The sequence below is a fragment of the Saccharomyces mikatae genome, assembly GCF_947241705.1.
Source record: "Saccharomyces mikatae IFO 1815 strain IFO1815 genome assembly, chromosome: 5".
NCBI classification, from domain to species: domain Eukaryota; kingdom Fungi; phylum Ascomycota; class Saccharomycetes; order Saccharomycetales; family Saccharomycetaceae; genus Saccharomyces; species Saccharomyces mikatae.
Window position 1 is genome coordinate 406,887 of NC_079260.1, and position 21,523 is coordinate 428,409.

The following is a 21,523-nucleotide window of genomic DNA, read 5'->3' on the forward strand; positions in this document are numbered from 1 at the left end:
ACTATATTCTACCAAGGAAGAAAACAAAAATATGAGAGTAGAATATACAATTCCGTTCACGCAAATATATATTACGGCTCATAGAACATAGCTCAATCTCATAATTAAACGGAACTCCAGACACAAAGTTTGTCCCTCTCTTTTCTTTTGCAGTGTTTTCTTTTTGAAGAGTTAATACTTTTCTATTATCTTATCAATAACGCGACTTCAACCCTCCCAATTGATAAAATTGAAGTCATTTTCATTCGTATCTAGTAAATTAAGATCATAATCCGGTCCTTGATCTTCAATCACTCCAATATTTCCAAACTTCATGCTCTGAGACTGTGGATTCTGATGTTCACCAGTACTGGTTCGCTGAGGATCCAACGCTGTCTCAACATTGGATACAGGCTGAACCAACGCGCTATCGCCATCACCGTTATTTATAGATGCAGAATTTTCATCATCAACGTTTAAATTTTCGTTCGGCGTTCTATTATTGGAGGGGTAAGCTTGATTAGGAAAGGGTAAAGAATTTGAATTTTTTGAGACTTCAAAATCGTATGTTTGGTTGGTACTACTCGGTGGTTTAGTTTCCTCTGGAGTAGATAATGCGTTACGTATGCCTTTGTTAGATCTTAAATCATTACCTGCGTGTACTTCTGGCGGATGTCCTCCTGGCGGTAATTCTTGCGATACCGTATTATTCTGTGATGTTATAATTTTAGAGCTCTTTAATGTGATGTTTAAATTTGTGGTCGAGAACCCGTGTGGCGGCTTAATGATCACATTTCCTGCGACCTTGGGATTTTTTTGTTTCTGAGTGTCACCAGAAGGTGGTGTTGCTATGTTTAAGGGAGATGATGCTGTCACTTTCGAGTTTACTGCTCGTTTGGGTCCACCCTTTGTCACAATTTTAGCACTTTCTGGATCAAAACAACTCTCAGTCACCGAGGATAATGGACTGGATACAGCTGGTTTGTTAAAACTTCCCAAGTTTATAGCAGAGAAGGGTAAAGGGTTGATAGTTTTGGGAGGTGGAGCTGAATGCATATTCGGGGTGGTAGTATTCGATAACGTTCTTAGCATATTATTTTCATCTTTAGTGGAATCTACATTCAAAATAACGGACGGGGTAGATTTTCTCCTTGAGACTCTAGTATTTAGAGAACCGCGCTTCTTACCTACCACTCCGCTGCCACTGCTGCTTTTATTTGCTGACTCTACAGGAAAAGCTGACGTCAATGCTTTCTTGGTGTTTTTCCTTATCTTTGTGGGCTGTTTAGTGATTGCGGTGGAAGGAGAAGCTGCATCCAATGAAGGACTGGACTTGACATTGGAATAAATATCTTCCTCTCCATATATTATTGCTTGATTACGGTAGTTCGTAGCAATATCGCACCTTGGTGTCTTATTCAGTCTCGAGTTCACCATAGCAGGCTCACTTGTTGTGGAGCCAGGAGTGGTTATATTCGGAGATCCAGCGTTCGTTGATCCAGCAGAAGTTGTTGCTGTATTGTTTTTTTTCCGTTTCTTACTCGCTGGACCAATAGTTGCTTTGCCCTTAGCTTTAGAGGTTGCAGACCTACTTCTTATAGATTTTGAAGTCACCACATTATTTGGTTTATCAGTTGAATGCATGGTTTTTAGATTTTTAGGTTGGTTCACTGGAGATTTATTATTAATTGTATTGTTTGTTGTATTACTGTTACACGGGTTTCCCACTAGATTTTCGGCAGTGGGTTGCATTGGATAGTTATAGACTGGCCAGCCAGTAACGTTTTGACTTCGATTCTGGGTTGGCGCTACATTCGTAAAATCGCCGGAAGGCGGCGCTGTGGTAGGCACTGTTGCTGCTCCGGTCGTGGGGTTTGCATTATTGTATGGTGGAATGGAAAAGTTATTAACCATAGGATTACCAACCATCTGAATCGGTATCGGGTTCATGTTAACATTTTGCATTGGAACCGGACTAGGCATGGGATTTCCTAGCATCATGGCAGCCAGGTGCATGGGATCTATGTCCTCGTTTGTGTATTCTCCTCTTCGTTCTGCATCGTGTTGTAGTCTTGCCGCATGAACAGCCAAGCTCCTATATATTTGTTCTTGCCTTTGCTCCTGCAGAACAAGTTGGTAATATTGCTGGGCGAATTCCGAGCCGCCTCTGGAAGAACTGGTGTTGAAGATATCCCAAAATATTTGCCACCATTCATACAAAAAACCTTGAGGTGTATCTACTACTTTAGTCAGCGGACTCTGACTACCAGTATTTTCCTTAGAAGTGGGCCCATCCTCTGGTTCGTGGTCAATGTCTCTATCTAGCTGCGCATCTTGAGCAAAGGCAGCTGCTGTACTTTTCAAAGATGATTTTGTCAGAAAGTCAAGTATGTACTCATTAAGAGCTTTCTTGCAATTTATTTTTTCTTTCATATCGGGATTCTCTACCGCTGGCTGCTTTATCCACTGCTGCTGCTGCTGTTGTCGCTGCTGAGCATTATTCGTCGCCATTGAAATATTACTCTGCAAATCCTGTTTATATTGACTTGCTACGTATGGTTGCTCCGCGGAAGGAATTGAATCTGGATATGAACTACTCACTTTGTAATTCATTCTACCACGGAATTCGTTTCCTCTTCAACTATGTCTATGAACGTCTTCGTGTTTATTTTTTTATAGCTTCTATGACTTACAATCGTCAAATCACCGTGTATCCGGCAACCAAAATCGTATCAAAACAAAAGCACTTGAACAGGAGCAAAATTTGGTTACTCTTTTGGTTTATATTCAGTAAATCTTATCAGAATTGGTTTCGAGCCAGTCCTCTACGGCTCCATCGTGATCCCATTCTTTCTTCGTTGTCTTCCCACGCTCTTTCGGACCCTCGTAAAAGAGTCCGAAGCCGACAAGGCGCAATCTTATGCATTATACACTCGTTGGTAACCACAATGGACCCTGTCCAATTGGTTTTGGTCCCTGTTGCATCCATTATTGGCCATGCATGTATGCTAACGTGAGCACACTTCTGCCTACATGTTCAAGTCCTATTGTTTTGCCCCAGGAACGGTTTGTTCAAGGTATTTTCTGTTTTGGATATATTACTAGAACCAGCATTACAATTAGAAACATGAAATATAAAAGCACATTCTTATCACAAGAATGTGCCAGAAGAGATAAAACATGCGGCGAACCTTGAATATATTATGTACTGTATACTGACAAGCGACTCATATTTTTACTGGATTAAAATACACTCTTGCAGCGTGCGGTGACACTTCCACTGAAAATAAGCTCAAGATGACCTAAACTTGCATTAATTTATGAGAAGACTGCCATAAGGCTCGATAATTACTATCCTAACAAATGTTAACGAGACATATATCTGTCAAATGACCTTGAAGAAGTAATTTGCAGATACATTAAAGTTCTCTCTTTCAAAATTGACGCCAAGAGAATCATCGCTAGGTTGATCGGCGCCTTGTGGAGCGGCGATCAACTTGACAGGACGAAACTCCAAGAACTTCTATACGATATATAAGTCCTACATACAATATATTCTGTGGGAGTACATACGTAAAAATTGACAACATATAAGGGAAGGAGCATAAGATTAAGGGGAAAGTAAATTTACATACTGTTTTTCTTATAGAAAGTAAAAATAATGAAGGTGTTGTTATATATAAAGGCTGTTTATCGAGCATGAGAGAATAAAAAAACTTTATAAAAAATCACGCAATTACGGCAGATAAAACTGGATTTTGAGCAACGATTCCGTTATAAGTGGTGTTCAGGTATTTTAATAATTCAATGACCTTAAGCTTCATTTCTTCCGTTTGGAATTGCTTCAATCTTTCCATATTTTCTTCTCTACCTAAAGTAGATTCCTTTTCTAATTTGATTCTATCGTTCTCTTTAGTAAATACAGCACTGAAAATCTCAATAATTCTTGGAGTTTCATTTGTGACAACAGGGCTGTTTTCCTGGTATAATTTCATTATCAACTCAAAAATTGGATTGTATTCTTCAAAACCAGTGTGCAGTGGCAAATGTGCTAATAATGCTGGAACAGTTTGTTCTAGTGGGACTAAGGCACTATTTTTCAAAGCCATTCTAGCCACACATCCGCTAGCATTAGCATAGGCCCTGTCAATAATCTCTCTGGTGGCTTCGTCATCTTCAGCTGCCAAAGCCTTTTGGTCAGCAGCGTTTAGTAACTCGTAAAGGGCCTTCAAAACAGGTTCATAGACGGCTGTTATGTCCATAGACGCATATTCGCATAATAGGCCAACACCGTAAGCAGCATTACCTCTAACTTCTAAAGACTTATCGCTGGTCAATCTTATAACTAAAGCTTCTAGCATTTCATGAACAAAAGGATTTTGTTCTTTCATGCCCAAAGCTAATTCAGAGGCTGCACCAACGGCGGAGGATCTCTTGTTCTTAGATTTAGATTGGAACAATGCGAAAACAACTGGTCTGAAGTTATCGAAAACCTTGGCAAAATCACCAGCTAAAGCTTGAGATAAACTGACAAGTACTTCTAAGGCAACATCTTGCAAGGTGGCTTCAGTTTCAGAAGCGTCTAATTCCTCATCTCTTGGAACGTCTTCTTCAATGTCAATGGTTTGACAAGTATGTGTACCTTTCAAGACACTTAAAACCTGCAAACACAAAGCTTCTAACATGGAAGAGTCGCCGTTATCCATGATTATAATTGCACCAAATTGTTTGATCATATTGGCAAAATCCTCCATAACAGTAATAACCATTGAAGTTTCAAATTCATCACTCAAATTACCCATGGAAGTTTCCCTGGCAGCTTGAATGACGGCTAGAACATCGGCATTTACATATGAAGAAGCTGGAATGCCTTTTGGATAGCTTTCTGGTGCCACTTTAGAAGCCAATAGGACAGATTTAACAACATTCCAAATAGTATTTAAAGCAGTTTCTCTTAAACCGTAAGACTCATCAACTTGTTCATTCAAAACTTTTAAAGATTGTTCAACGTATGGCAAGAAATGTTCTTTAGTACCCAGTGCTAATTCAGACAATGCTGCAGAGGCAACTTCCTTTTCATAGGAAATACCGGTGTTCACAGTGAATTTATTCTGTAGTTCTTCTTCATTAGCAGAATCTGCAAAGGCAGCTAAGTCTTCTGCATCACCGTCAAAGTTGAATTGGTACTCATCTAATTCCAATGTTTTAAAGATTTCTGGTAAAATGGTTTTCAAGAACGGAGCAAAATTCTCACCGTAAACTTTAGCCAAGTTCGCAATGAATGCATAACCAGATTCTCTCAACCTAGCAGAATCTGTCTTGATGGCCTCGTAGGCAGAATTTACTAAAGGCTCGGCAAATTCAGCAAAAGCATCCGACCTAACGGCTCTAGCCATGGTAGAAATATTCTCAAAAGTGTTAGCTCTTAATTCAATATCATCTTCACTCATACCTTCAATCTGGGAACAATTTTGAATAAATTTCTCCAAATAGTGAACACTGGTTTTGAAGTATGGAATGAAAGCGGAACCAGCTGCAAAAGCAGCAGAACCAATTGCAGAAACAACAGCACATCTCAACTTAGACGATTCATTACTTTCCAACATATAAAATAATTTGTTCATCAAAGGATCCAAATACTTGGCAATAGCATCATATGCGATAAATTCAAGCAGACCGTCTAGAGCAACAGTTGCATAGTTGTAAATGACAATGTTTTTAGCAGAATCAATAATATCAATGATCAATGGTAGATATTCTTCGTGGAACTTGGCTACTTCATCTTGTAGATCAGTTGTTAATTGATGAATACACTTTAAAGCAGCTAATTTAACAACCGGTTCAGCATCCTTTAAACCATTAATAGTGGCGGGAATAATTTTGTCAAACTGAGACAAAATATAGTCTGGAGAACCAGTCACAGCAACAGAGATAGCCAAAAGGATGGCTCTTCTTTCGAAAACATTTGCAGATTGTAACATAGCTGGAATGTGTTCAACAATAACGGATGCAACTTGGGATGGTGGTAGTTCGGAGGAAGCAAAAGCTAACAGTCTGATAGCAGAAGAAGAAGGAGTGTTTTCCTCATTTTCCCCTGTTTCGTCTTCGTTATTTAACTCATCGTCCACATCAATTTCTTCACAAGCAACCTTCAACGCAGCCATAGTAATTTCTGGGCCCAATTTGCTTTGAGAAACCTTTGATTTTCTGTAAGACAATGAAGAAATGATAAACTGGAGAGCAAAAACTCTAACATCTTCATCAATTTCATTGTTAACGGCAATTTGTAGAGAAAGTTTGATAAGATCAACAATGAAGTTGCCGGTTAATTGAGAGTCCAATAACAGGAAATCATTTAGACAGTTAAAGATCAGTTTGGCGTTCATAGTGTCATCGGCCTTGATAACGGCATCTAGAACGTTGACAACAGAAGGAATGGAAGCAGCAAATTTTTGAGCTTGGACAGGATTGATAGTTTCTTGTTCTTCAATCAAAGCAGAGACGTGATTTAAAGCTTGGGCAGATAATGATCTAATTTCCAAAGAAGCAGGATCATTAATAGTTTGGGAAAATAAAGTCAAGAAGTCATCAACGTAACCAGTTAGAGAAGAAGTGAAATCTTCAAGCAAGGAAAACAAAATAAAAATAGCAGTTTGTCTTGTTTGTATATCTTCACCGGAAGCAGCTTGGATCAAGTTAGGGACTAGATCTGGCCATTTGTTACCGTCCAACTCTTCAGTACCAATAGAAGCGATTACTCGAGCATTAGAATGACGTACATTTTCTTTTGGTTCACTAAACGCGGTTTGTAGAAGAGAAGTTTTGATGGAGGCTCTAGTGGATTCATCAATGGAATTCCAATGCTTGGAAACCAACTTTCTAGCTTCAACACCTGCTAATTGTTTCAACGAGTCATTCGATCCATTCTGCAAAATGTGAATCAAAGCTGGCAAAGTTGTAGGCTGGGTGTAAAATTGAGATTGCAAGGTTTTTGTGGCCTCTTTCAAACCTACACCAGAAGTAATAGCGTGCAAAGTCTGTTCAAGTTGACTTAGAAATTGTTGATCCATTGTTCTATTAGATATTAAAAAATTGCTTTTTGTCCCTCTGTTTTATGCTCCTACAGTAGGATTTTGGTAATATACAGAAACGAGAAGAAGGATCCTTGTGGGGTCTTGTCTATTTCCTTTTGCTAGCTAAAAGATATATATCAAGGCTGACAACAGATGGAGACTCTATGGATAAGTAGATGTTTCTTTTTTAATTTTTTTTTTCAACCTCATCTCATCGCGCTTTTCATTTCATCATGATATACGAAAAGGTGATCACAATCGTAGCGAAAGATAATCCGATTCATTAATAAGGGTCGACATAAAGTTACAGTATATAGTAAATCAAAGAATCAATTGCATACACTGAAAGCTCAGATGTAGTGAAACAACCAAGGAAATATGTGCAAAAATTATTACAGAAAATATTAAAAATTTTGATAATATAGTAAAAAAATATTGGTACATCGTGAAATTAAAATTTATGCATTTGCCCTCAAATCCTTTTCAATATCGTCCAGTTTTGAATCAATATTCTCAATAGTGATACCAATCAAGTTTCTATATTTATCTAACTTAACAGATGAATTGATCTTACTCCTTGCTTCGCTTATTTCTAATGTTTTCATCCTTCTTTTGAACTGCAAAATCGTTAGTTCAGTTGCTAGCCTTAACGTCTCATTTTTATCATAAGAATCCTGTATATCATTAGCCAATTTGGTGTCCGCTTTAGAATTATCAGGAGAAGAGGAGTTTGATTTCAGGGATGGAGTTGGCTCCTTATTTTCATGCTTTTCTGAGTGTGACCTTGAGTTGAGATCTGTATCAACTTTTGATTCCTCATCCTGGACAATTGTTGCAAGTTTTAAAGCTTGAGACTTTTCCAAGCTTTGGATAAAATTCTGCTTTCCAGAGTTCAACTTTGAGGACGTTTCTTTAATCCTTGTTTGTAATTCTGATATTGAAGTTATGGAATTTTTGTTCGATACTGAATCAAATGCCTCCTCTATTTGGTGCGCTATTGTAATTAATCGTTTCTTTGTATTAGAAATAGAAGATTCTGTTTCAATTACTTGGTCATCCAGATGTTTGATTTCCTCGCCCATCTTTTTTTGCATTGAAGAGACTTTTGTATTTAACACGTCAATCTGCTGTGAAAGAGGCTTTGAATATTTTCTTAATGGAGACATCTGTATTGGCAATAAAGTAGAGGGTGATTCTAATAATGGCATGCTATTCTTTTCTTTATTTAAGGAAACATTTTTCCTTTCGTCTCGATCCTCATGATTCCTAGTATTTTCTTTGTCATCTGATGTTGATTGTGATCTTCTTCCATATAAAATAGGTGAGTTTTCTAAAATTTTGGACGGTGTCGACTTTATATCTTTAATGACAGATGACGTAACAAATGAATTGATATTGGATAAGTCATCCATTATAGTGTTCATGTTTGTAGAGTTTGGTTGGTTAGAATGCAGGTATTGACTTTCATTTACTTCTGAATCTGGTTTAGTTAAATTGACATCTGGAGATTTTTCTTTATCATGATGTTGAGTTTTTATAATTTTCGGGATTTTGACGTTGTTTTGGGGCCGCTGTTGCTGTTGCTGTTGCTGTTGCTTGTAGTGATGCTTCTGAGGAAGAGTTTGAAGTACTTTCCGATCCATTTTGGTGTCGTTATTGTTAGACCCACTGGCTGAAGTATTATACTTATTCATTACTGACGCAGGTGACTCATTATCTAGATTGAGAATATCCGTTGATGCACCAAGGTATACCAATCTATTATAAACTTCGAAGTTCAGATTCAAGGCAGAAAGATGTAACGGGGTATTCCCTATATTATCTTGATAATTCAAGCATATCTTCAATAGATTGTAGTCCTGCTGGCCCAAGCTCAATATTATCGAATCCATATAAGATTTTATTATCATCGGATTTTTGGACTTATTAACGCTCAGTTCAATTAAATAATGAAATGGCAATCTTCCATTTGAGTCCGGAGTTATAAGACATATTTTTAAGATAGATATTATTTCATCGAAAGCATTCTCCTTATAACAATTGTTATAAAAAATCGATTTTGTAATGCAATTGAAACCTAGTTTATTACACTGTAACGCATTAGCATTTAATGTTATTAGCATCTTTATCAGAGGAATATTTGCCATAGCCGTAGCCCAGTGTAATGGAGTGTGTCCTTGGTCATCGATTTCAAAATTTATGTTAAAATTCTTTGGCGCTGGATACAGAGTCGCCAACAACGCTTGATCAACATCAGAAGATCTTTCCGATGATAATATTGTCAATATTGTTTGCTTGTATTCTTGGTCTGTCATTTTGTTTTGCAATTTGTTTTGAGATGAGGAATTTCCCGCGCTGAATGGCGTCATAGATCGCGAAGATATATTCATACTGTTATCGTTTTCGTTCGATGAAAAAACTTCAATGGAGGAGCCATTGGAAACCAATGTGTTGCTGTTATTGTTGTTATTACTATTGTTATCACAGTACTCATTATGATGATCATTTGGGTTTTGAAATGATTGCCATAGTAGAGGTTGTTTCATTAATTTGAAATGTCTTTGTATTTTTTCTTGCTGGATGTAAAATTGTTGGTCATTAGAGTTGTTCAGTTTTTTCCTCTTTTTTTTACTATTACCAATTGTATGGGATTCCATTATGGAATTATTGAAATTATTCGTCATATATTCATGATGTTGTTGCTGGCTTTGCATAGGGCCATCGGGAACTATGATCAAATTGTTGTTATTACTATTGCCACCAATGACATTGTCAATGTTATGGCTATAGCTATTACTGTCATTACTATTAGGATTGTTCTGAATAATATTCTTGTTTTGTAAATTTGTGGGAATAGGGAAAAACTGTAAAGGTTTCTGAGTCGCCGAATAATTATTACTGAAAGAGTTTTCATGGATAGATTTCTGTTGTTGGATAATGGTCGATTGGTTACTGTTGTTGTTTGTAATATTATTTATTAAGTTGTGTCTTGTATCATTGTTGAAGCTCATCGTTGCATGGCTATCGTTATTGTTCATTATATTTATCGATGAATTTGCTTGAAACTGTTGAGGAGTTTGGAAAACAAGGTTTTGTAAAGGACTTGGATTTGGCTGGGTTATCGACACATTTTTCTTGCCCTTCTTGTTTATAGTTGTAGTAGTAGCTGATGTCGATGAATTATTGTTCTTTTTTTTGGGAGTTTTATTGTAGCTTGAGGGTGACGTTATCTTGGTTCCTGGTGAGGTCTTCCTCAATATACTATTTTTACTTCTCTTTGGTGGAGGATTGTTGGGGTCGAACTGGAAAGTTAATATAGAGTTAACTACGGGGTCAATTATTTCATACTTATTGACCAAAAACTTTGCCGAATCCAATGGAATCCAGGTACCTTGAAACCTACCATAGCCACCTTGAACTTTTTCATGCTGCATATCATTTGATTCCTTTTCCAGTATTTTAGTTCTTTTTGTCTTCGAGAATTGAGCAATTTTGAATACTTGAGTAATGTTGATCCAATCATCCTTAGTTCTTCTCATAACTATTTTAGTTTCAAACCCACGTATGTAGCATTCGTATACATCGGTTTCTGAGTACGTAGCTATTTCAATTACTGGATGGTTTGAATGAGGCGCCAATAGGACAGATTTTGATATTGGTGTTATGTTCTGGTGATTGGCATTATCTTTTTGACTCGATATTAAAGCATCAAAGGGCATAATTTCTCGAATAAATCAACCTGTTAGAACAATATAAATGGAACAGAATGTAAATGAGAAGAGAAAAGAAACGAGAATTTTATAATAAAGGGCAATCTATTTGCTGAAACTATATCAAAAAAAAAGTGGAATGATAGGCCTTATTCTTCAAAGGGCAAATGGAAGAAGAAGCGTTGGAAAAGTGACTAACAATGCTAGATAGGATCTTGCTCCAACAATAATTAATGGTGAAAAAAACAAAGCACTAAAGAATTATTTTTCTTGCTCCAAAAAAAAGGGTTCAATTAATTCAGCAGAGAATATCAGTCAATTTTTTTGATGTATTAGAGCAACGTTAAAAGATGACAATATCTATAATATCTTTTGTGCGTTTTTCACATTGACGTGCTTCTGATTCCTTGTTCCTCTTTTTTTTTAGGCTAACTACTATTTCCCGAAGGGGAAATAAGCAGGCGGGGAGTTGGAAATAATAACTTTACGCGACGTGGAAGTGACGCGTCATTTAAGAAGCGCGGGTAACAATATAATGTAGTGATTTAGCCGCCGAGGATAAATATACCCGTAAGAAAGCTAGAAGCACTCCAAAGACTAGCTATTTCAGGGTATGCGAAGTAGTAAACTAAGCTTATACATGAAATTTTTACCAGCTCTTTACCAAACGGTTTTAATCATTAATATATGGCACTGAATGACCTAAGCTCTTCATAAGCGAAAACAACAATCATTTAAAATTCGTACCATGGTCTACTCTCAACAAAGTGTTCATCATTCCCTTCTTAAAATAAGTTTTAATCTCTTCCACTACTTATGAATACAAACTAACTGCAATTTTTTTATCCACTTGTATTGATGTCACTTCACTAAATCTAGCATATTCTTTTAGACTTTATGTGTGTAATGGACATTGCAACCGACCAAACCTTTATTTATATTAGTCAAATAATCATCTCCAGCAGACAAAATAAAGATCTTCTAGGTGGTAGGTAAGGTTTCTCTTATGAGTTTCAAGTGGTACTTTCTTTTAGCCGCCTTTCCTTTCTAATGTACTAGATTAAAATCGAATTCTGCGTTGTTGCGCCCACGATTTAACGTAGTCACTATCTACGAATATCATAAAAGATTGTCACGTGACTATGATAAATATAAAAATCATGTTTTACGGATTTGTAATTACGATCAGTTCTGGCAACTTTTTTTGGTAGAATGGTAATAGCATTGGTTGTTCCCCCATGGTACAGACCTTTTATTGAAGCAGTACCAGTAAAGAAAAATTGCAGAAACAGATTTCTCATTTGGTATTTGAGATTTTATCTAGAAATCCTTGAAACAAACGCAGAATTATTCAATAAAGTACTTTTTCTTAATGCTACCCTTATACCTTTTGACAAATGCAAAGGGACAACAGATGCAAATAGAGTTGAAAAACGGTGAAATCATAGAAGGGACATTGACGAATGTAGATAACTGGATGAATTTGACTCTATCTAATGTAACCGAATATAGTGAAGAAAGTACAATCAATTCCGACGGCAATGCTGATAGCAGCAAGGCTGTAAGATTGAATGAAATTTATGTCAGAGGGACCTTCATCAAATTTATCAAATTGCAGGATAATATAATCGATAAAGTGAAGCAGCAAATTAATTCTAACAACAACTCTAACAGTAATGGGCCTGGCCATAAAAGGTATTACAACAATAGAGATTCAAATAACAATAGAGGCAATTATAACAGAAGAAGTAATAATAACAACAACAGTAACCGCCGTCCATACTCTCAGAATCGCCAGTACAACAATAGCAACAGTAACAATAATAATAACAACAATAGTATTAACAGCCAGAATATGAATAATGGCTTGGGTGGTTCCGTTCAACACCACTTTAACAGTTCTTCTCCACAAAAAGTCGAATTTTAAACAAATTTTGTATTATAATAAATGAAGTACATACGTAGATATATTGATATATATGTACTCGTGTGTGTGTGAATGTTAATTACCGCTTTTTTTTTAGGAAAATTCCTTTTTACTCTTTTGATTGTATCTGATTAGTGAACTTTCCTTCGGTTTATATATTGACTTTAACGTGGTAGATTTTATTTATGAACCACGAAGCCGTTAAGTAACTCAGTGCGCCAAGCCCTAAACCGCACATTATGTTGAAGAGCAAACTATAACATATTGAAATTAAGATGGACGAAAACCCATGGATGTTGAGTACTGCGAAAATGTAATACAGTGAGTATAATTCCATATACACTCCACCACTAAATCCCATCTCGAAACATTTCCATCTCCAATTGTTACGGACTACCTTGTCTTCGAAGCAAAATCTCATTAATAAATAACTTCCAATGACTGATATCTCCATAGTAAGCACGCATAATAGTATAATGCTCAAAAACAGAAATCCATAAAAATAATAAAACGTAGTCTTCTCTAACCAAAGGGACTTATAAACGTACTGCATCTCCACATAGATTACGAGCAGGGGAAAAACACCACACAAATAAATGCCGCAGTTAACCAAAGGGTTGAACTTGTTCGGTGATTTAGGTAGGAATAATTTATTGTTTTTACTATCGCTTTCATCTATAGTAATCCCACTCAACCAATATTGAGGCAAGGGTATATTATTGGCCACGATACCCCCAAACAAACTTAACGGTATACAGACAATAAAATAGACGCTAATGAAAAATACGATAGTTTTAAATGGTAATGCATTAGTAGAATCGTGTGCCCAGACAATGCTATTCAACAAAAATGTACTTATCATTATCATACCAGGTAAACTGGACCCACAAATTATTGCAAATATGGGACTAAACTTCTCACGGCATTTAAAGTTTTTGTTATCGCCAAAGTAATTGGCATTGAATCTTCTTGTTTTTGATACTATACTAAGCCTTGTCCCAACGAAGGATGCCATGAATGCACCGATTACAAAACACAATATTGCCATGGTGAGCACACTGTTTCTTACATTATGCAACTTGTTCATCGAACATGATATCGTCAAAGACCCGATTACAGTAAATAAAAATTGCACTCCAAATGAGACCAGAACTATCAAACCTTTCAAACTAAACAGATCTGGCTTACCATTCTGTATCCAATCTTTAGCCACCATGTAAACAGAGTTTTTACTATACTTGTCATTGTTCAGGACATCCTCTGCTCCAATTCCCTCTATATTTATCATAAATTTATTAGAATGAGGATTATTTTTATCTGTGTGCATGACTCCTATGTAAATAATAAGCGTGATTAGTGAAATGGACAATACAATAATCACTGAGTTGGCAAAACTCATCCAATGAAATTGGCTACTCTGTTCATCAGACAATTCACCTGAGTTCAAGAAATAGTCCCATCTATGGTTCCAGTCAACTTCAAATTCTTCCCTCCAATAAACAGAGTAAGTGAATGGCAGATAGGTCAGCTCATTTTCATCCTCAGGAATGGTTATTTCGTATTGTTCGTAAGTCTTTGATGCCCCAGGACAATGATAATCTGATACAGACCTTGGATATACTTCAAAACCAACTATGGTATTTTTGCCATTATCACCGGAATGAAAACGAATCACCAGCATTACATGGTTATGCAGATAGGTTTTGCCAGTATCAGGGTCCATGAAACCCAAGGGAAACCCAGATGCGTAGTATTTTTTATGATCTGTTGTGGAGATAAAAGTAGTGGCAGCTGGCAATTCGTCATCAATTAACCATTGTACAACGTACCCCTCCCTGATTAGTTTGTCCAATGTTTGCATTCCCTCTTTAGTAGTTTTTCTCGCACATAACACCTCACATGGATTGTCTTCACCAAAAGTGAGTTTATAATCACTTTCCCATTTCCTATCTCCTCTAATTATCTCATTCAGAGATAAGTGAAGTGGTGTTTTATGCATAGTAGGAGGACAAGTAAAGGGCAAGTCATAATACGCGTATGGTAATTGTGTCAAGTCAGATTCTACCTTATTCACGATCAACTCCAAGGGATCACCATTTTTATAGAAGTTTGGTGTTATCCACCCATCGTAAAGATTGCTTTGGCTGGAGTAGATGATGGAGTTCTGCCCCTGCTGTCGCGTTTGGAATGAATTGAACTGGTTTTTAAAGATGAGCACCACGACCACTACTGCCATGAGTGTTATGATCCATCTTTTTGGTCTTACTCTCATTTTTCCCCCTTCGGTTCAGTCTTTATATTAATGTTCTTTCACCTGATGCAAGGAAACCAAACAGAGAGAAATAATCCCAATGAAGAAATAGCGTAGGTGTACTACTATGCAAATATAAAAATGATACGTTGCGGTTTCTATCCCAACAACCAGAGGAGGTGCTGTAGAATGTAAATCTTAAAGTGGAAAAAAAAGTAAACCCAAAAAAAAAAAAAAAGAAATACATTTTTTCCTTTCTCGTGTATATAATTCTAACTAATCAGGCACATCTATAAAGGGTTCTGGATTCCAAGAGCCCTGAAAGAGCAATTACTAAAGGGTTTAATAGTTATCTTTGGTTTCGCTTTATTTATTAATTCATATATGGTTACAATTCCTGGTTGGGAAGAAAGTAAAACTATATAGAATAAATATAGAGCGTACCATCTTCGGTAGCTTTTTCTTCTTTCTCAAATATCCCCTTTTTCAGTCTAAGAAAAAATAGTAGCTATGATAGTTTATGCATGCAGACAATTATCGAAATCTCTTTTCTCAGTAGCTTTTGGTTATGTTTTGTCAGTCTTGTGCTTTGAACCGTCCCCGAAGTAGTCCTCTTCCGTTATGGATTTGCCCTTCTTATCTACTCCACGTATGCTGTTGTTACGGGCCACTCCAGGTGATAACATACCCGAAGCCAATAAGAATGGACTAGAAAATCCGTTTGAGCCAATGGTCGTATTCGTGGTGGAAGACAAATTGGGAGTGGATATAGTATTATCTTCGTCGGAAGTTCGTTGCGTTGACGCTGATATTATACGACCTGTTTGACCTTGACTATTATTAAGTTGCTGTTGCTGTTGCTGTTGATCCCATAAAAACTGATCTTCGTCTTCCTCATTTTCCAGCATTTCCTGTTCCCTTAACATAGTCTCCTCTCTTGCTTCTGCTAGCATTTCTTGTGCCTTGCTCAAGGAAACCGTCGGCGTAGTATAAGAACTGATGATTGGCACTGATGTGTCGATATCAATGGTGGTTTTGATTAATGCAGCCATCCAACCTCTCATTTCTTCTTTACTTTCTACTGCAAAATAATGAGTACGCGGTTGTGTAAATGTCAAGCCTTTCTTTGAACCTGGTTGTGGGGGTAATAGTTTGAAACAATAACGGCCCTTACCTGTACTTGCCGCATATAATGAAACCAATTTGTCATCTTCTTTAGCGGGTACGACACGATGAGCGGTGATGTCGATAAGCCCTCTTTCTCTTGTGTCCGTAGTGGAACTAAAATAGGATAATCTGGTACCATGCAGTGTGAAAAATCTGGTCTTCCAAGTGCTCATAGCACCGCTTCCTTTCTTACTCATCCAGCCAGAAAAGTCAGCATCCTTCATTGCTTCTTTGACACTCACGCTTCTTAATCCTTCTATAAATGCAGAAGTTTGTTTTTTCTTTGCTATAGGTCTAGTGGTCATTTGACGTAAACTTTTTCCCTTGACAGTTTCACCCTTGACAGCTTCGCTCATAGACCTCTTGTTTGTATCGTCTTTCACAGTTTCCGTGAAAATATCAGCTTCCTTTGCGCTAACTGATCTTCTTTTTGACTTGCTGTTCTTGGAGGATTTCTTATTGGTTGGTGATGAGCTGTTTTTTGCCGATGGCGTTGAAGTTATAGCATTTTCTTCAGGGCTTGGTGAAGAGCGGACTGCATTATCAGTGAATTGTTGCCTAAATGGACTTAACATAAAGGAACTTTTTCTAAATGAACTCGTTCGCGATGCACTACTATTTCTCTTTAAAGACGAGTTTTTCCTGGAATCACTTTTTGATTTAGAAGACAATAAGGAAGAGTGTCTCGTTGGTTTCTTCCTCTCCTCATCACGTGTTGACTCGCCATTAGTCATTGATGCAATAGTGGACCCATCTGCATATATACTGGAAGTGGGTCTTTCAAATGTATTTACTGTTTCTTGAAAGTGCTCTTCCTCATCACTGGAATAAGAGGATTTTCTGTTCAAAGAAAATTCAGGAGCATGCCCACAGTAAATTACGGAATTTCTATTATTCAATGTTGGCTTCCTGTCTTTATCATCATTCGCAACATCTGTAACGGACATACGGGTAGGGGATGGAATAGGTGATAACGCCTTCCCACTCATTTGATTATTTTTGGAAACTGGTAAACAGGAATTGTTATTGGATTTTGACGAGGAACATTGATCAAGATAAGATGTCTTTCTAGAGCCCGAGTAAGATGATGAAGGTGATTGCCATGAGTATGGTTGAGTAGTAGAAGGGGAAGTCCTTGTATTACTTAATAGTGGTGATTTTGGAGGTTGGGCAGGGCTAGGATAAGAAGGTGGTTTTGGTGCCCTTCTGGGAGAAACAAACAAATGTTCATTCCCAGCCATTTCTTCTACTACTTGGGGAATTTGGACTTCTGGAGTGGCACCAGCATTTGATTCTTGTGAATCGAAAACTAGAGATTTTGGCCGGTGCTTCGATGCTGAAGAGTTTCTGTTATTAATGGGAGTAGGAGGAAAGGTTTGTTGTGATGGAAGGTCCTCTAATGACTGCGAAGTGTCTCTAACATGGCCCCTATAAGAAGCCCTCTGGTCAACGTTTGCGGGAGGCATTAATTGGTTATAAATGCCAGCGTTGTTGGGTTTACTACCTCCACTCAAAGAACGGCCATTAGTTCTAATTGCTTCTTTAATATTTTCGATTTCTTTGAAAATTTCAAATCTTGTACCAAAAGAGTTTATATCTAGCTCTTTCAAATGAACTAGTTCCAACTCTAATAAGATTTTGCCCGATATTTTGTGTTTTTGGAACCTGGAAGCAGATTGGACATCGTATCCTTCCATAATAAAATAAGCAGTTATTTCTTCAGGCGACCAGAGCTCCGCTTCTACAGGGTTCAGTTTTGTAGTATCAATGCCGTTAATCAAAGTTGTTTGTTTTTCCAAATTGCCATTCATCAGCCCCGTGGAAGCACTGATTGTTGGTTTACTGTTCGACTCTACAACGTCCAGCTCATCGGTCGATGATAAAATTGTTTCGTGGGTTATACTATGTTCTTCACCCCTACTCGAATCAACAGAACGGTCCGCTGGCCTCATGTGATCATCTTTCAACTCACGTAATGCATTGTCTATGTCACACATTGTATTTTTTAAAGATAGGTTTCTTTCGAGCTTGCCATTGGTGTTTCTTGAAATAGAGGCTGCAGTTTCCAATGGTTGCGGAGTGGGCAGTTCACTGTTTGAATCGTTCTCATTTATGAAAGTGCTAGAAATAAGAGGATCCTCATTTGTCAAGGGACTATAAACCCTCTTCGTAGACTTAGCTCTCATCAAAGTCGGAGCCTTTTCCACCGTTATCTTCTGAGTGAAGACTACTGGATATAAACCCTCTTCATTAGTTCTTAGGTTACGACCAAAATACCAACCATCTTTATATTCTTCATCATCAGTTATTACTTTGATCTTGTCACCGGGCTTCATGTCTAGTTCATCTTCCATTCGCTTAAAATACTCATTAATGGCGATATACATAGGAAAGTTGCCACCTTCGCACCCACTTGAGCTTCCTTTGCTGTCGTAATCCGGTGATAAAGTATCAGACACATCTTTGTCCTGATTGATAGCAGTATTGAGCTGTGATAATGTGGGTATTCCTCTTCCACTCCTCATTTTTATACGTTTAAAGTTTGTTGCCTGAAGTAGGTATAAATCTAATAAATATATGTGGCTAGAAAGAGAAATCAAAGCCGCAAAAGTACTTATACGTTGTTCCAACGATTCTAAAAAGCCTTAACAGATATGAGTTACACAAGTAGAAGAAGCTCTCTTTGAAAAAATACTCTCGGTTGTCTTTATGATATTGTAAAGGTTTTGTCGGAAGTTATTTATCGCTTGAAAGGAAAAAGAAATTGTAGAGGGTAAAAGGATGTAAATTTAAGTATTTCTATTTTGTCTTAATATAAAACTATGAATAGGCAAGCCTCTCTTCCTTGTTTGATGGATTTATCCTCATCAATCTTTGCATTCTGAATAGCGGCTGTGATATGTTTTTTTTAAAACGTAACTGAAGCCTCCTTCTTCGCTCACACCGCACTGATCTGGGGCGAGCGATGAGAAGAGGCACCACGTGATTAAAGTACCGCACTTAATAAGTATCTACTTACTGCTTGCAAGTGATCTCCCAATGAATAGCTATACACAGTAAAACATGACTTCTTATATATTTCTCTTATAAACTTTATTTATAGGAGTGTTCCTCTAATTCTCAAAAATATAAGGATGAAAACTCATCAGCTATACTGTCATAGAGCTGTGTAGAGGATCCAGACCAGTCGATCGCAATTGACTGTTCATAACTGAACCGGGTCAGAGGACTTGGAAAGAGAGTAGCTTGTTGGCATGCACATCTTTCTCCTGGTTTTGGGTGAAAGCCATGTTTTATGCCGTGGAGTGGGCATCTTGTACCTCTCAAATCTCTGATTCCCGCAAAGCTTCCAAAGCGCAAGGTTACGGGACCTGACAAGCAGCCATGCTCCAGTGTGATCGGTTTCCTTGATTTCTTCTGCTTTTTCAGAAATTTTTTGATGTGAGTTTTCTTTTTTCTACTTGAACTGATTTCCTGCAAGTAAGCATGCTGTCTCTTTGAATCTGTGCCTTGCAGCAACAGTTTAATCATTCTGTTGTTGCATGCATCTTGGATGTCATTTTCCTTTCCTTTAAATAGCATTTCCGTTGCGAAAGAGGACTTCGCATTTTGTAAACTGCTACTAGAACGTAGAGGGTAAATCCAACGTAAATCGGAGGGAAAATACGATTGCCATATGTATGAAACAGCCATAAGCAAGCTTGGAACAAAATACAATCCAATATGAAAAACTAGCAGTAGGAATAAAAAATCAAGTTCCTGAATTTTAGTTATATTGTGTCCAGTAACCTTCAGTTTCTTTCTTTTTTATGTAATAGTCGTTATTCTGGTTATGTTCCTGATTCCCTTTTCTCCCTCTCTTAGTTTATGTGCCCACTATAGAGCAACAAAATGGAAAGCTAACTATTCCTCCGCGGACAACAAATTGATACGGTAAAGTAAAGCTTCTTTTTCCTTTATACTACTTCTTTCATTCCTAGCTCTTTTTTGTGTAGGTGGTTCAGATTTTTCGGACTACTTTTCCTTCAACAGAAAAACTATTAATAATTCAGTAGCAACTGTAAGAAATTAGGACACTTTTAATAGGGAACTCGTATCTACTTGTGGGTATACAATTGTTCCATAAGCCTCCTTCTCCTGGGAGTATATATATGCAACACATGTGAAAAAAGAGAATACTCTATATTTACAGGTGGCCTTTTGCCTTTTCTTAAATTGGTTTTTTCTTAACTTGCTTTTTCCTTAGTATGATTAGCCTTACGTCTTTCAAGTATACTTTACTTCTACAAAGGGCGCAATGACCGAATTGTCTACAAGTTCTGGAGCTATTAACCATTTGGAACAGGCATGAACAACAAAAAACATGGCCACATAAGGTCATGAGAGCAGTCTCTGGAGGCTCGAAACAAATGGGGCAACGATAGTCCTTGGCCGCGCCATACTCCTTAGAATCTTCTTTCGCTTCCTCCTGGAAATCATCATCCGAAATTACCAACACTTGTTGTTCTTCGGCATCTAAGTCTATAGCATCTTCAGTCAAATCAACAGCTTGTTCCTTGTTATTTGTTTCAGCCTTTGCTAATGATGGTACTGCTTCAGGTACGGTGGAAACACTCGAGCTGTTTGCAGTTTGTGAAAGGACTTCAACTGTATGCGGTTCTTCATGATAATTTGTCAAGACAGTAGCACTACCATTAGTTTCCATATCACTATTATGAGATATACCTCTATCAATATTCCTGCTATCACTGCTGGTGGTATTATGGCCATTACCTGAGCCTTCTTCAAGTGCTCTGAAAAGGGACAAGTCATCGTCCTCAGAAGCATTATCAAGGGCTCTTTCTCCAACAATTTCAACTGTTGCTTCTGGGCTGCCGTGAGGGTCTTCAACTAAGATATTTTGTGTTCCTGGTATGCTATTTTCCCCCTCTTCATTGCTACGCTCAACTGATTCTATTCTCGCCCTCTTATTTCGTGGGGTTTCATCCTTTGGACGTTGGTTGTCAGACCTTCGTATCATACAAAGTTTTGCTAATTCACTTGTTTATTGTTTAATTAGATTTTATCTTGGTTAGGCAGTAAAAAAAGTACGGTAAAGTGAAATTAAGCACGCTGTACCTAGTCTTTTCTGATACTTCAATACTTGACATATTTTCTCTTCTCTTCTGGAATTTCCTACAACATAGGCGTTGGAAGTAGTTTCCTTGTTTTAAGTACACATCCGTACATTTATTATTCACCCATACCTTGTCTTATTTTTTTTTCACATGACTGTTTTTCTCATCAAATGCGCCGCTTCCAATTTTGAGCAGGGAGAAGCTCTCCTCCGCTTATTCTTCTCTTCTTTGCTAGGATCTCTTGAGCTCGGAAGGGATGGATTTGCTAGTAATCTTTTCTTTGGGCAGGAAAGCTAGAC

The 21,523-nt window shown here is 37.5% G+C and overlaps 8 protein-coding genes across 8 annotated transcripts; 1 reads left to right on the forward strand and 7 right to left on the reverse strand.

Moving 5' to 3' along the window:
• Window positions 1-207: 207 nt before the first annotated feature.
• Window positions 208-2,592, reverse strand: SMKI05G1920 (LisH domain-containing protein; the record flags this gene model as incomplete). Its single annotated transcript, XM_056221957.1, has 1 exon — window positions 208-2,592. The coding sequence occupies one exon, from the start codon at window positions 2,590-2,592 to the stop codon at window positions 208-210; it is 2,385 nt and encodes a 794-aa protein (XP_056081696.1).
• Window positions 2,593-3,707: 1,115 nt separating this feature from the next.
• On the reverse strand, window positions 3,708-7,049 carry KAP123 (karyopherin KAP123; the record flags this gene model as incomplete). The annotated part of the gene is made up of 1 exon (XM_056221958.1): window positions 3,708-7,049. One exon carries the CDS (start codon window positions 7,047-7,049, stop codon window positions 3,708-3,710), a length of 3,342 nt encoding a protein of 1,113 aa, XP_056081697.1.
• Window positions 7,050-7,510: 461 nt separating this feature from the next.
• SWI4 (SBF complex DNA-binding subunit SWI4) lies at window positions 7,511-10,771 on the reverse strand (the record flags this gene model as incomplete). The annotated part of the gene is made up of 1 exon (XM_056221959.1): window positions 7,511-10,771. One exon carries the CDS (start codon window positions 10,769-10,771, stop codon window positions 7,511-7,513), a length of 3,261 nt encoding a protein of 1,086 aa, XP_056081698.1.
• Window positions 10,772-12,134: 1,363 nt separating this feature from the next.
• On the forward strand, window positions 12,135-12,689 carry LSM4 (U6 snRNA complex subunit LSM4; the record flags this gene model as incomplete). The annotated part of the gene is made up of 1 exon (XM_056221960.1): window positions 12,135-12,689. The coding sequence occupies one exon, from the start codon at window positions 12,135-12,137 to the stop codon at window positions 12,687-12,689; it is 555 nt and encodes a 184-aa protein (XP_056081699.1).
• A 151-nt stretch (window positions 12,690-12,840) lies between these two features.
• Window positions 12,841-14,961, reverse strand: TMN3 (Tmn3p; the record flags this gene model as incomplete). Its single annotated transcript, XM_056221961.1, has 1 exon — window positions 12,841-14,961. One exon carries the CDS (start codon window positions 14,959-14,961, stop codon window positions 12,841-12,843), a length of 2,121 nt encoding a protein of 706 aa, XP_056081700.1.
• A 545-nt stretch (window positions 14,962-15,506) lies between these two features.
• On the reverse strand, window positions 15,507-18,632 carry BOI2 (Boi2p; the record flags this gene model as incomplete). The annotated part of the gene is made up of 1 exon (XM_056221962.1): window positions 15,507-18,632. The coding sequence occupies one exon, from the start codon at window positions 18,630-18,632 to the stop codon at window positions 15,507-15,509; it is 3,126 nt and encodes a 1,041-aa protein (XP_056081701.1).
• Window positions 18,633-19,227: 595 nt separating this feature from the next.
• Window positions 19,228-19,800, reverse strand: SPR6 (Spr6p; the record flags this gene model as incomplete). Its single annotated transcript, XM_056221963.1, has 1 exon — window positions 19,228-19,800. The coding sequence occupies one exon, from the start codon at window positions 19,798-19,800 to the stop codon at window positions 19,228-19,230; it is 573 nt and encodes a 190-aa protein (XP_056081702.1).
• Window positions 19,801-20,317: 517 nt separating this feature from the next.
• On the reverse strand, window positions 20,318-21,127 carry SLX8 (SUMO-targeted ubiquitin ligase complex subunit SLX8; the record flags this gene model as incomplete). Its single annotated transcript, XM_056221965.1, has 1 exon — window positions 20,318-21,127. The coding sequence occupies one exon, from the start codon at window positions 21,125-21,127 to the stop codon at window positions 20,318-20,320; it is 810 nt and encodes a 269-aa protein (XP_056081703.1).
• Window positions 21,128-21,523: the final 396 nt, after the last annotated feature.